Below are 14912 nucleotides of genomic sequence, written 5' to 3'. Positions count from 1 at the left end.
TCTTAACCTGATCATATGTCTATATATGTCAAACAGCGTCATTGAGACGTAATAGTAACTATATATTTTTTTTCAGATTAAAAGAGATACCGATAAATTTTTAAGTAAAACACATTTATATAATAATAAAAATGAATTTATAATCGAAATATCATTACACCAAACCTTTGGTAATGCTGTTGTGCATGCATGTATACACTTTTGAAGGTATAAGTTCTATAAGCTTTTAGGTTCTATGAGTAAGAAAACTGTTATCTTTTAATTTTTATTGACACACTTTTAATCCACTGAGAACTGAAGGTCTGTTATTTGTGTAAACCTTTGCTAATAAGTTGTATAAAGATGGGTCATGCTTTTTAATCCATTCCCTATTTTCCTGCTCGGTCCTGCATACATGGGTAAGGTCACAGCTAAAACAGAAACAGCTTTTTTAAAGACAATTGTACATCATATTAGAAATAACCTTCGAATTATATTATGTCAAAAAACATAATTCAGTTATTTCATTATTTGATTTTTACCTTGTCATGAGCTTAACATTACAGCTATTAGCTGTTTTATCAAGATACAATTTTCCCAAAAAGCAAAGACTTTTACAAAAAGCCACACCAGGAATTAGGGTGTACAACTTAACAATTATTGTGATTATCTTGAAAGTAAACGTAATAAGTACAGCCATAATATTAGCTGAACAGGTCACAATTATAAGTTGTCCTGGTTAGCACTTTATGTTAAAAGTATTTTCATATTCCCTATCTACATCCATTTGTTTTCAAATTAAAGCAATAACGGTACCAATTAAATGAAGTTGGTAAACACAAGTCAGGAACGAATATGATAATAATACATAAAGCGGCCCAGTATAAAATTCGTTTTATCAAATATAAATGTGGAAAGTACTTTAAAGATAATGCAAGTCAGGAGCGTATAGGATAATAATCTATTCAGCGTTACAGTGTAAAATTCGTTTTATCAAATAAATGTGAAAAGTTCTTTAAAGATAATGTTGAGTCATATGTGCAAATATAGATAAGATTATATATGAAAATCAAAGTAAGAATTTACATATTCAATCCACCTGTTGCACTAGTCGTCCTTGGTCGTATGACTACACGGAAGAAACTTGCAGAAGCTTCTGCCCAAAACTCTCTTGCATTTGAGGTAGCATAAGTATGGTCATGCCATGTATGATGTTGCTTGTCTTTATTATAGATATAAGTCACCTACAGAAATATTACAGAAATATTAGTAGTATAAACCTTAAATCATAACGTATTTCTTCTTCTAAAACATTGGTTATGAGCAAATAAGATGGAGGTTATTCCTAAAACTTTCTTTTTTGTTTTACTTCCACCTGGCCGAACTCGCTGGTTTTTTTGTTAGAACCTCTGTTTCTCACCCATCAAGTTTTTCGACATTTTTGGTTTTGTAATATTTTTCCGTGCGTCATTTTGTATTAAAATGTACCTTCTGAAGATTGTTCAAGAAAAATGTAAGTATGTACCTTGACTAGAATGGTTTACCTTAATAGATTGTTATTACCAATGTTATTTCAACTGATCGGGCGGAGCTTATGTTTTAATTTGCATTAGTACAGTCTATTTGAAGATGTGTATGATAAGGATGATTGCCGTTATAATAATTATTGATTTATATTCACCTATCAGTGTCATCAAAGGAATTTACAAAAGAATGACTGGACACTTCATTGATGAATTTATCATATAACACCTATCTATAGATGGACTGGTTTATTATGAGCGAACCGGTAAAACCCCGCCCAGTCAAGTGAAATGAATTGAGTAATACTTGGATGGAGAGTTGTCTCATTGGCACTCTTACCACATCGTCCTATATCTATGTGTTCTGGAAAAGTTGCCTTCTAAAGATCACCATAATGAGGCTCTAACGATCCATATCTTATTTCACTAAGCTTGTAATTCCTAACTAAATGGAAGACTTTTTTTCAATAATGGTTTAGAATGCGGGAGCATTGCTTTCAATTATATCTTAAAGTTTCGTTACTAGCTGTACTTAATAAGCATTCATGGAGCTATGAATTTTTGCCCAGACGCCAGTGTTAACTGATTACTTCGTAAGAGAATTCAATTGTTTTGCAAGGAAACTAGTCTCAACCAATCTAGTAGTATGTTGCCAACCGTGCATTACTAATGCATTGTCTCTTTTTTAAATAGGATATATATAATATACTGAAACATATAATCCATAGTCTTACCTGGTGTCTATCACTGGATGGCATGTAGTTATAAACTTGATGTGCAAATTCGTGCACCAAAATATTTTCTAGACCATGATGTGGGTCGTGTGAATTGCACAAAATATTATCGTCAACAATCCCCGATATACTGTTTGTAAGACCGTGCATATCTTCGTACTTTCTTCCGTCACTGTAACATGACTTTGAACATACAGAACCAGAACATGAGCCACCTTCAATATGAAAACGAAGTTTGTTTTGGTCATTTTAAATGCAATATAGCAGTTAAAAAGGATAAACTTCTTTAAACAGCAATCATTTTTGTTTAAACATTGGATTTTCTCAGCTCTGCAAATGACTAGAACAATGTATATCCAAAACTACAAATAATGAAAAGGGCAGCAAATTGATTTAAGAATAGAAAAAATGAAAGTCTCACTTTAAGGAGCTCGAGTTATCAGACGCAGTGACCAACACAATACAAAGAGTGTGAAAAGGTTGCATATGAAAATAAATATATGTCACTTAAGTTAATCAAATACAAGACGATATAAACATATAAAAGTCGCAGGCTCGGCAAATAGATCCTCATATCTGCTCTCTGTTTTCCTTAAACAGTTAATGTCAGTTTCCCCTGTACAGGATCGAAAGTAAAGTAAGAAAGTTACTTTTTTGTCTGTTTTTCTTTTTCCTTTTTAGCCATGACGTTGTCAGTTTGTTTTTGATCTAAGAGTTTTAATGTCCTTCTGATATCTGTCGCCCCTCTTTTGTTCAAAATTGATGTAATTCGAATTTTAAAAAGCCGAAATGATATAAGGCCTATTTCATAAGTTATTGTTCTAATTAATATTTCGGCATTTGAATTAAATAAATTACTGTCAATATAAACATGATAATGCTTTCATTATTGTTTCATTGACACGCTACATGTATTATAAATCTTCAGTTGAATGAATAATGTAACATATATTGGACATGCTTTCAATTTTGGCTCCCACGTTATTTCAACAATATGTAACAGAAAATCATCAATAAATAATATATCCATGTTGACAACAAACTTACTACATCCAGAAGGAGACTTAAGGTAATTAAATTCAGGAAACACCGTTATTTTTTCTGGGTCCGTGAATACACCCACACCATGTCCTTTTGATGCAACACTGGTAAAAATTGAAGATGGCATGTGTCGTGTCATCAATCCAATTATTGTGGCTGCCTACAATCAAGAAGAAATGTACGTCTACTGTTAATTCACTCAGTGAGTCTCTCAAGTCTCTCAACGGTATATCTTTCAATAACTTTATTTTAAAGTAAAAATAAGAGAGTACTTCTCTAAAAACCCAGAAACAACTTGTACATGAAGCCGTACATGTATCTGCAATACCATGAATCCCTGATACATTATAAAAATATAAAGTCAGCATTAAGTGTCGGCCAAGAGAAACAACTAGAACTAAAATTATGTCATATCGAAACCTATCTATATCTGTGTAATTAATCATGTCAAACTGTTTGCATTTGATGACAAAGAATCAGGGGTGAGGAGATGACATTTTGAAGTAATTTTTATCATTATCTATAATAATCAACACTAAAGAGAAAAGAAATATTCGTTTGACCATGTAGGTCAAATTTTCGAAGTTTTTCTTTACTGTTGCAGACGATTCGTACAAATTACAACCTTCATTTTGAAAATCAACTAAGCTCTCCATCAGGGTATTTATATTGAAAACTATATTAAAAACATGCTTTAAATAATCATGGAAAGGTTTTAAATATCAGTCACAACAGGCTTTTTATCTCCAGTTCTGGAATCATATTCGAAATTTTCCTTTGATCAATACGTCGATGCAGACGATTCGCACACTTTACACCCCTCAATTTCAGAATCGACTAAGATATCCATCAGCGTATTTATATTCGAAACATGTTTCAATTAATGATGGAAAGATCTTAAATGTCAGTCACAATAGGTTTCTTTCCAGTTCTGTAAAACATAATAATCATTTAATTTATTATAGTTATGATATTTGTATTTTTTTCTAAATATTATAACTATAATAAATAAAACCTATTGCGATCTTCTGCTTCTTTAATGGAATCTCTCTAGGGTTGTGGTTCACTCAGCTAGCTGTGTTCCATTAACGGATCATTTAAAAAAAATGATAAATGTATTAAAAAAAAAAGCTTTTCCAAAGTTAAGATATTGAAAGGAAAACCCACAATGGAACGACATGCACATTTAATTACAGAAACGTGTATATTTTTTACACGAAGCACTCAAAGCAAATTGGCAAAAATGTGGATTTAATATTAAAAGCTAAATAAAATCTATGAACGGTTCGCACTGATTTGAATTAGTGTTTTCTCCAAGACAATCTTGAACATTAAAACTAAATATCAAATAAAAGACACTGCTGTTTTAGTATTTGGTACAGGTTTGATGTCATTGTGCACAACAGTTCAACATAGGACACTATGTGAGAAAAACATATGCCTCTTTATGTCAGAAAACACTATCAAACATTCAAACATTCTACCCACACTGAATTATGTCCACACTTGTCAAATAAACAATTTAATTAATATATTTTACACGAATACATTACTAACTTTTCCGTGGTACAATGCAAGAAGGTCAACATAAAAAAGAAAGCAAGCGTTATCTTATACTCAGGCTAGCGAACAGTAAGATGAAACACGCCAACTTGATCATTACTAAACACGGAAGATTTGCAGCAACATAGATTATTTAAGGAGGCGGATGATAACTATAAGTCATCGCAAGGCATTCAACAATGAGTAAAACTCATTCCGCATAGTCAAATGACAAATGTAAAACAACGCATACAGCCTGGTGAATGTATAAAATAATAGATAAAAGCAAATATGATACACAGCAACAAACGACAACAACTGAATTACAGGTGCCTGACTTAAAAGTACATACAGAATGTTGTAGGGTTAAGCTAGTTAGAAGGTGCACCAACCTAACATTGGACATTGGTGTAACAGTACAACATAAAAACGTACTATAATTAACAGTTAAAAGAGCTTTACTCAACAGATCGATTAAAAAAAAACAGAAAACATCTACTGTGGCAGGGTACTAATACATCACCACAACAAAATGACATTAAGTACAGATATGAGATTACTCGCAGTTACTGACAGCTAGGTCAATCCAATATCAACTAATAATGAAAACCATTCATCTTAGACTATAATATCAATTAGTAAACATCCCATGAATTTACTGTAAATACAGTCAGGTATCGACAGATTGTAGAGCCATGAATCATTATTTATACAAATAATATTCAGTTTGATTATAGAATACCAAGAAAAGCAAAATTCATAGATCTAATTATTGTGTTGAGTCGGTACCCTTTGAGGAGAAGTTTATTCAAAGGACCGATAAGTTACCCGGATCGTATCTAAATTTCCATTCTCGGTAAACAACAACTCCGTATGCTCTCTGAATCCTTTTGCACAAGAATGTGACATTTGGCTACCATCAGTGAGTCAATCCAACAGTTATCTCATGATAAATTATATTTTTTTATAATAAAATGAGTCCCCTTAATATCAACTCTTTTCTTACATTTCGAATGGGAACACACATATGATTTACTTGACATCACATAAAGCGTTTATCACTTTTTAATGATTCATGATTTGGGTAAACATAGATATATATGTTGTGTATATTTTATTTTTTGTACAGCTAATTACTTGTAAAAAAAACTTTATACAAGTTATTACTTGTATGACGCCATCATACAGGTTATTACTTGTACAAATATAATTGTAATTACCTGTACAATTTGTTTTTGGAAAAAAGATACCAACTTGTACAACTAACTATCTATAAGTTTCTTTTTTTATCTTATTTAAAAACTCTTCTCTTTTGGGTTTGTTAGTCTGGATTTTTTTGGGCATTTTGTCGCATTTTTGAAATTTATGTTGTGTTTGTTTTTCTTTTCATATTTTCAAGTGTGTATTGGTATTGATTTTGAAATGTTAAACGTTTACAGACAACGAAGGACAAAAAGTAATAACATCAGTTAACATGACACCTTGTGCAGATTTAGCAAAACAGCTTGATGCCACATCAATACGGACTTCTGGTGCAAAGTGACATAGTCGTTAAAAGCAAAGGTAAATTGTTACCCTTCAACCATTTATTTTTATCATTACAAAAAGTCGCATACGTAATATCATATATATTGAAAACAAAATTCAAGCCTAATAGATTAAATTACCTATTTGTTTGCACAAGACAAGGAAGTATGGTATCTTGAATTGCACAATAAGTTCAATTATGGTATAGCAACATTTCAACTTAATAAGTAATGAGTTTAAGCTTCTTCAACTGTTCTTTTTTACTCTAAAGGTGCAATATACTGAATTTGGTTAAAATGTCCTTGTAGTGCATGATCCACTTATATTCTCCATTTGGACATGACTGATAATCAACAAGATCTACTTGACAACGGGAATTTAAGTCTGTACATGTAGATGTGATAGGATGAACAACTAATTTGATGGTTTCAGAACGACTTTTTTCAAAATACACTGTTCACACATCTGAATAAAAAGTCTGATAATTTCTCAATTGGTATTTGCAAATTGTTTATTTTAACTCCTTATGTGTTTTGTGGATGCCTTCATGACCAACTACAGAATGTGCATATCAATACTCATTTTTCCATGACACTGTCAAAATCTGGAATGAACTGCCACAACACTTAGTAAGCTTACAACCCTTGAATCATTCAAAAGAGGTGTATAAGTGGTCAAGCTTCGATAGATGTTCAACCTTGTTTTTATCGTTATTTTAAAGAATCACCGTTTTCACTGTGGATAATTTGCACTTACCCGCACATTTGTTGTTCTCACATCGAACATGTATAAATAACAGTACGATAATACTCCCATTGGGGGGGGGGGGCATGTACTATAAAGGAAGAAGAAGTGCAGTTCTAATCAACGGGGTAAAGTTCATTTACTGTACAATGATAAATTTTCAATTCCTGCTACACCCAAAACACCATACTGCCTTCAGAGATATCTTCGAAGCACAGTCTTTTTGGAACTTAATCACACAATTTAATTATTTTATCGTGAAATTTCTTTTTTATAATGTTGCCCATCTCTACACTTTAATTCTGACCACTAAACTGAACAGTTTTGCTCATACATTTGGTATATAAAACGTACTCACATATTGACAATTTATGCCTTTAGGCTAAGTAATGAATTATTTGTTAAAAGGAAATGATTTATTTTGAACTTCAAATAGACCAAGAATTTGATTTGGACAAGTTATTATCTTTTTCTCAATAAAAATTGTACGAGTAATTACATGTACAATTGTATTTGTACAAGTAATAACTTGGATGATGGCACCATACAAGTAATAACATGTACACGACATAAATATATATAATATATATAAATTGTTTAAAATTCAACAGCGGTATACTACTGTTGCCTTTATTTATTCACCCCTTCATTTTATTTTCTAGACCAAATGTATTCGTTCAGTGAATGTTCCACTTTATTTCCCATACTCTCAATCTCACAATCACCCACATACTCGCTCACCACTGACCATAACTCACTGTCACCATCATCAGCCACCATTCAACATCACTCTACTCTACTCTACTCTCCACCTTTCACTGTCCTCAACACCACTCATACTCACGTCCATGTACTCACCTCAACACCATTCATTCTCTCCTCGCTCAATCTCTCTCTCTAACAGGCTCACTCACTCTAACCTTTTCACTCACTCAGTCTTCATACTCAATCAATTTCTCACTCATTCACTCACACTTTCTCTCTCCCTCACTCTATCTCTTTTCTCTCTCACTCTCCCACTTTCCTCACTCTACGTCCTCCCTCGCTCACTATCTCTCCTCCCTTTCTCACTCTTCAATCACCTTTTCTCACTCTTCAATCACCTTTTTTCTCACTCTTCAATCACCTTTTCTCTCCCTCTCCCACATTCCTCACTGTCCTAACTCACGCATTCACCTCATTCTCCCACTCTCCCCACTCATGCACTCACCTCACTCACGCACTCACCTCACATTCGTCACGCACCCTCTTCACATTCGTCACATTCTGCTCAGATTCGTCACGCATTCTATTCTCATTCGTCACGCATTCTACTCTCATTCCGCACGCACTCTGCTCACTCGGTCCTTCATTCATTCATTCATTCACTCACTCATTATCAATCTACCTTCCCAGTGAAATCTCTGTACAACTTTCACGGATTAATACGAATGTTATACAAGACATTTCAAATGGCTGTAGCAGTACATTGCTTCATATCCTCTAGGGCCGTGATTGTCACAGTCCATCAGGCTGAACACGTCTCTGTCTACGTTTACCATCGTCTGGCAAAGTTAGGCACCCATACCTTCAGTTTACCTTCATTAGGTATGGGTACAATAAGTTAAGAAAAATAATAATCACTTTATTGCATTATAAATAACATTGGGAGGCGGTATTCTAACATTTTATGTTTTACAATTATATTTGTTATGAAGAACCAACATTATATTTTCAGTTGCATTTCATCTGTTTAATATTCCTATTTCTTTTTATTGTTAAGTTATTTATGAAATTACTCATTTTTGTGTATCCATAAAAAAAAACATTTAACGCGAGGAAATAATGGGTGCTAACTGTGTTGATTCTTTATATTTCATTGTACGTCTGCAAGGTAACAAATGTATAAATTCTCATATATAAATCCAGTTCACTTGTAATCAGTGAAGGGTAAAAAATTAAATATTAACTGTGATTAAATAATAACGATTTTTCTATACCGATATAATTAAAGGAGACAATTTTAAGAAGAAAACATATTTTATATCACAACATCTTAAAAGAAAATAAGTACTCAAATGAAAGTGACTAGGATGGAATTCTTGCCAACAAAACTGGGTAAATTTGTATCTTACTGGAAACATAATAACTACATATTGTTTAACCTCCCCCACCCTTTTTACCTTGGTTATAACCCCCTTTTGAAAATGGCTAGATCCGTGTTTGTTAGTAAATGCCTGTACCAAGTGAAGAATATAACAGTTATTTTCATTCTGGTGTGTTTGAGCTTTTGCTTTTGCCATTTGAGAAGGGTCTCTACGTTTTTAATTTTCCGTGGTCTCTCCGTTTTTAATTTTCCGTGGACTCTCCGTTTTTAATTTTCCGTGGAGAAAGATTGAATAGACAATTCGACCCTTTAATTTTGCAACCCATGAAAAATCCTTATATCACGTGCACGTCAACTTTGAAAATAATCATACAGACAATTATTTTGTACAATAAAACTAAATTTTCCTTTATAATATGTAAAACTTATACCGTAAATAGTAGGACTGCAGTATCAATTTAAAGATCTGTTATTGAAACATGAAAACACTTCATAGTGCAATAAAAGATTTTACATTTTAGATATAACATTTACAAAATTTCAAATTATTCGTGACTCTCTTTGCATGAGTTATATAATTCCATAGCTACCCAAAAGTTCTCTTGTGTAATCAACTATAAATTTAAAAAATCATAAGACTGACTTTATGAGAAAACAAATTAGGAAAAGGTACATTTAATTCACAATTGTCAGAGCATAATTTATTACAACCCATACTGAGTCTTCAATCCAGAATGCTTTAAGAGCACTCATTTTGTCTCTTCAATTTACAAATCAGAACTTAGATTATATTTTCGTTTAAAAAAAAAGTTCTAAAAATTCTGTATGATCTGCCTGTCTTTTGGAAATTTTGCAATGTATATTTTTTTTTACCTTATGGAATGCTAAAGATCCGACAGCTTGAGTTGCAGCAATAGTGATACTCGGTGAGCTAATATGAGAAGAATGGGCTCGCCCACTACTGTCCACATATAGATGTTTAAAACCGGCACGAGATCCATGTAAGAATAACGACTTTGGGGGCACGTAGGGCTTGAGTTCTACCCTTCCATCTGAAGTTTCTCTGAAAATGAAATGAAGTTGAATTTTGAAATAAAGAAATATTATGGTTTATTGTTTTATAGTGTATGGCGTTAATATCAATTATATCCTATATGCATATTTGTGATAGCCAAAGCTATCTATTCTTATGTATGGTAACCCATTAGAGCCACCATGGTTTGTTGAAATCAAATAATTTATGTTTTCTGGGTTTTTTCATCGTACGATACCAACACGCCTTAGGGTAGAATGGAGTAAAGAAATATCGCACTCAGTTAGGGTTAATAGCAAAAATTATCCTCAACCGGTCGAAATGGTGATTTCCAAGTGGCTTGTTGTAAAGCAAAATGTCCAATACAAAATACCCTTTTTTCCGGTGGCAGCCTAGAAAGTTTAATACCCTTCATGCTGGTAGACCGTCTATGTAATTTGTTCTTGTCCTGAATAAGCATGAAATATTTGCCACTGTAAGTTTTTAAACAAAACAGTAACCCGTCAATCCAAAAACGAGTTTTAACTCTATCTTATGTAATAAATAAGCCGATGTGGTATATTAGCCAATGAAACAACTACCTACCTGGAACAATAGGGTGAAAACATCACCAAATGCATTTGAACAACTATATATTAGGTCATCTTTACATCAACCGTGTGTACTGTCCAATTCAAAAACCTGGTCAGAGCATGGTATACATTGAGTATTTTCGTAGGTTTTTATGTTTGTTTTAGGGAATTATAGTATGTTCACACGACAGATTATTGATTGTATCGGTCTGTTAAGATTAATATCGTATATAAACTTAGGGGAGAGGTTTGTATATATACAAGTATATTGGTACAGATAGCATATTGAATTCTGAATGTATTGGTGTCGTCAGTTTGTTGTTTCCTTTACCTTTGCTCCACATCTCCTTTTATATGGTTGTTTATTCTTTTTACACAATAGCACCCAATGGTGGTGCCAATACTATAGTAAATACTATGGTTTATCAATATTCATGATGCATCATAAATTTTTTTTAACATAGAAGACAAAAGTGGCATACTTCAGTAATACTACTACTAAGTTTTATATATATTTGTTCTCTTTTAGTGATTTTTTTTCAGATTCGCAATTATCTTGTTCATTTATATAGTGTGACTTCTTTTTAGTTGATCATTTTAATCAGCAAACACTTATGGTATCAATAAACTCATCATAGGTACAAACTGTAACAGGATTAAAATTGTGTACGACAGCCACTCATTTTGTCTTCAAAAGGCTCATTAGTAACACTCGAATCAAAAAAGTTCAAAAGGCCAAGTACAAAGTTGAAGAACGTTGAAAACTTAAAATGACCCAATAAGTTTATATGATTTTTTGAAGTTGATAAAAGAGAAGTAATACAAATTGATTGTATTATAAAGATAAGGAGTTGCATGCAGTAAATGTATGATTCGATGAGACATCTTTCAACTAAAAGACATGAGTGCAAGTACTCAAGGTCTACAACCATGAGGAAAATATATATCTATACTACTAAAGGAAAAGACCAATTTCAATAAGTCTCAAATCTTCTGAAATCCTCCAAAGCCGAAAGTATTTGTGATATTACGTAGCTTTGAAAGACCTACGATGATTCAAATCTTTTTCTATGAATTTACAAATGATTCATAGACTGATAAGTTGTTTTTTTTTCAATTGAGGATGTACATCAGATTTAAACATTACCGTGATAATCAGAGGCGGATTAAGTGGGGGACCCTCCCCCTATTTCTGGGGGAAAATTGGTTGATTATATAGGGAATCACTGAAGCTTGACCGCTCTTAGGAAGACAGTGAGCCCCCACTTATGAACATTTCTGGATTCGCCACCGATAATGAATTAAGATATAAAAATACCGCAATTCCTCGTCAGTAATTGGAGGTAATATCCCATACGTGCCTGAAAAAAAATACAATCTTGAAATTTTGTGCTTATGGCAGATCTCTCACAGTCTTACTCAATATGTTAATAATTTCATTTACAACTTGTTTATGCTCGGGAGGAGGAGTTGTGATGTATACTACGATAGTTGTTGACCCCCGTATATTTTCTTCTCGATGTCTTTTAGTTTTTGTATCGCTGGATAGCTTCTCTTCGACTGCATGTATATACCCCAAATAATAAAAATTATTTTGTCATATTTTTCTAAATAGATTAAAATGAAACGATTGTAAGTTTGTAAAAACTTGACATAAATTGAAAAAAAAAACGTAATGTACAAATCAAATTAAGCAGAAAGAAAACTACAAAATAGATTTTGATTAACGCAAACTTCCTTTAAAAGGTTGTGATGTTTCCACGAATGTGACCTACCGAGTGAGACTATTTACTGGGTTTGTAATAAGATGAGCAACACGAAGGGTGCCATATACATGTATGTGGAGCAGAATTTGCTTACCCTTCCGGAGAATTTGACATCACCCCACTTTTTGAAGAGGTTCGTGTTTCTTATTCTTTGGTGTTCTATGCTGCGTCTTGTGTACTATTGATTTGCTGTTTGTCTTTTTCTTTTTTTTTTATCCATGGCGTTGTCAGTTTATTTTTTATCCATGAGTTTAAATATTCCTCAGGTATCTTTCGTCCCTCTCTTTTAAATAAATTTTCAAATAAAATTGTCTAGATCGTAGAGACTTATTTACAATATTGCGTAATCTTTAACTAGATTATAACAGTTTTTAATAGAAAAATTAGAGAATTACATTTTTCAAACTAGCTTTGAAACTTATCCATTTAAAAAAAAATACACAGGCAAATCAAAACAAAGGCCATGAACTAGATGTAGGAACCTTAATTAACATGGTGTTTTGGTTAAAGAGTTATTTAGTTTATTTACCTGCAAATAAGCATGATTATCAATAAAACATATGGTTTGATTGATTGATTGGTGCATTGTATTTGCTTTACGCCACCGCAGAACAGAAAAGTTACACCGCGGCCATTATTTATATGTAGTAATGGTTAGTACACTTCACTTAAGGTAGCTATATATATATATATGGAAGTTTTTAACGACCCTGACTGGCTATACAGCCCTTGCACGGTCGGTTAAGGGAGCTCGGTTGTCTTCCTACATCTTGGATTTGTAAATACCAGATAACAATAGGTCTAGATCTTTAATGCAATGTGCACAGTAGAAGGTGATTCATATGTTAGAATTTTTAAGTTAATACATAAAATGACATGTTTTGTCATATTTACGGATGTTTTTTTACAAAAAACAAATATAATATTTCTGTTTGATTTAGTGTCCTTTAACTATGCCACATAAGGATAGACAACTCAAATGTAAGGGGAGATATTTAAGATAAAGTAACTTTTACAATAGATTGTGTAAGGAATTAACCTATTTTATTATATAGCAAGAAAACAAGTTCCGTGGCCCCATTTTCTTTTTCTTATTACAAAACATAGTATTAGATCTATCTTCTCATATTTTATCTCAAAATTCTATGGTGTACTTTCAGTTTTATGAGACAAAATTAGGTTTTCCATGCATTGTCTATAAAAAATCTCACATGATTTTGAACAACCTGTAGCGTGAAAAAAACCGGTGAACCATTATGATATTGTTTTATTATTTTTTTGAAAAAAGAATAATGTAAACTTCATTTTGACAAATTATTTAAAAAAATTATGGATTTTAATTTAAACCCCAAGCTATCTACAGACTTAATTTAGATTCCAACAACAACTCCCTTCAAAAGCAATGATCCAACTTGATAAAACAAATCGTTCGAATTTGTAAGATAAGAAATTATGTTCAGTTGTGTAAGGTTTGCGGTTGAAAAATATTACGCAGTTTGCCATGTATTCTTGAAAACCAAAATATATTACTGAACAAAATAAAACCTTACCAAGAAACAATAATGTTACCAGAAACCATGTAGATGTAAACATTGCTGTGTACGCCTACGTTTACAAATACTCCTGATTCTTTATCATAACTTCACTAGTTTCTTATCAATAAGCTAACATTAGGTTAAGATATGCACCTTTTAATAACCAAGTTCAGGTGTCAGACAACCATTTCGAAATCTCTATATATTCAACCATTTTTTTTCACAGCTTTTTAAACATATAACCTTAGTACAATAAGTTGAACCATTTTTCTGACGTCTTTCCAATCTAAATAAAATATTGATCTCTGATACTACTAAACATCTATCTATATCTATAATACTAAAATAACGAGGTCCAATTTGTCAGCCGTCATCACGTTAAAACGACGAATCAAAGAATTCAACTTAATTTGTCTTTAAAACAATCTTTTTTCCACAGAAAAAGTAAAAAAATCCAAATTCGAAGACCTCATGCTAAATTCCACGTACTGCCCGCGAAATGCGAAATGGTCAGGTTTGAAAAATTAATGTTCACATATTTATATATACAGATTGTTGATTTTGCAACTTATTTTAATGGATTATTTTTTAATTGCTAATAAAATTCTGCAACTTGAGTATGTCAACAGATTTGGAGTGGCGTCAACGGTTTCTGATACAGAGGGGTTGATTCCTGGTAAAGTGTTTTGGATTTTACTTTTATCCGATTAGATGGTATTTTTTTCATTGAATACTCATTTTGATCCTTTTCGGTAATGTCAAAGGATTTTACGTAGTTCATACGGTTATTGAGTTAAAAGGACAAAAAGAACCCACTGAAAATCCCACTT

General features: G+C 32.4%; 1 protein-coding gene across 1 annotated transcript; it reads right to left on the bottom strand.

Annotated features, from left to right (window-relative positions):
• Positions 1-256: 256 nt before the first annotated feature.
• LOC139512499 (uncharacterized) lies at positions 257-14222 on the bottom strand. The gene is made up of 7 exons (XM_071300149.1): positions 14098-14222; positions 12100-12142; positions 10050-10239; positions 3284-3437; positions 2237-2451; positions 1066-1223; positions 257-410 (listed from the first exon to the last, which is right to left on the bottom strand). Exons 1-7 carry the CDS (start codon positions 14138-14140, stop codon positions 266-268), a joined length of 948 nt encoding a protein of 315 aa, XP_071156250.1. The 5' UTR covers positions 14141-14222; the 3' UTR covers positions 257-265.
• Positions 14223-14912: the final 690 nt, after the last annotated feature.

Source organism: Mytilus edulis, chromosome 2, assembly GCF_963676685.1.
Source record: "Mytilus edulis chromosome 2, xbMytEdul2.2, whole genome shotgun sequence".
In the NCBI taxonomy this organism is placed as follows: domain Eukaryota; kingdom Metazoa; phylum Mollusca; class Bivalvia; order Mytilida; family Mytilidae; genus Mytilus; species Mytilus edulis.
This window is presented reverse-complemented; position numbering and strand designations above follow the sequence as displayed.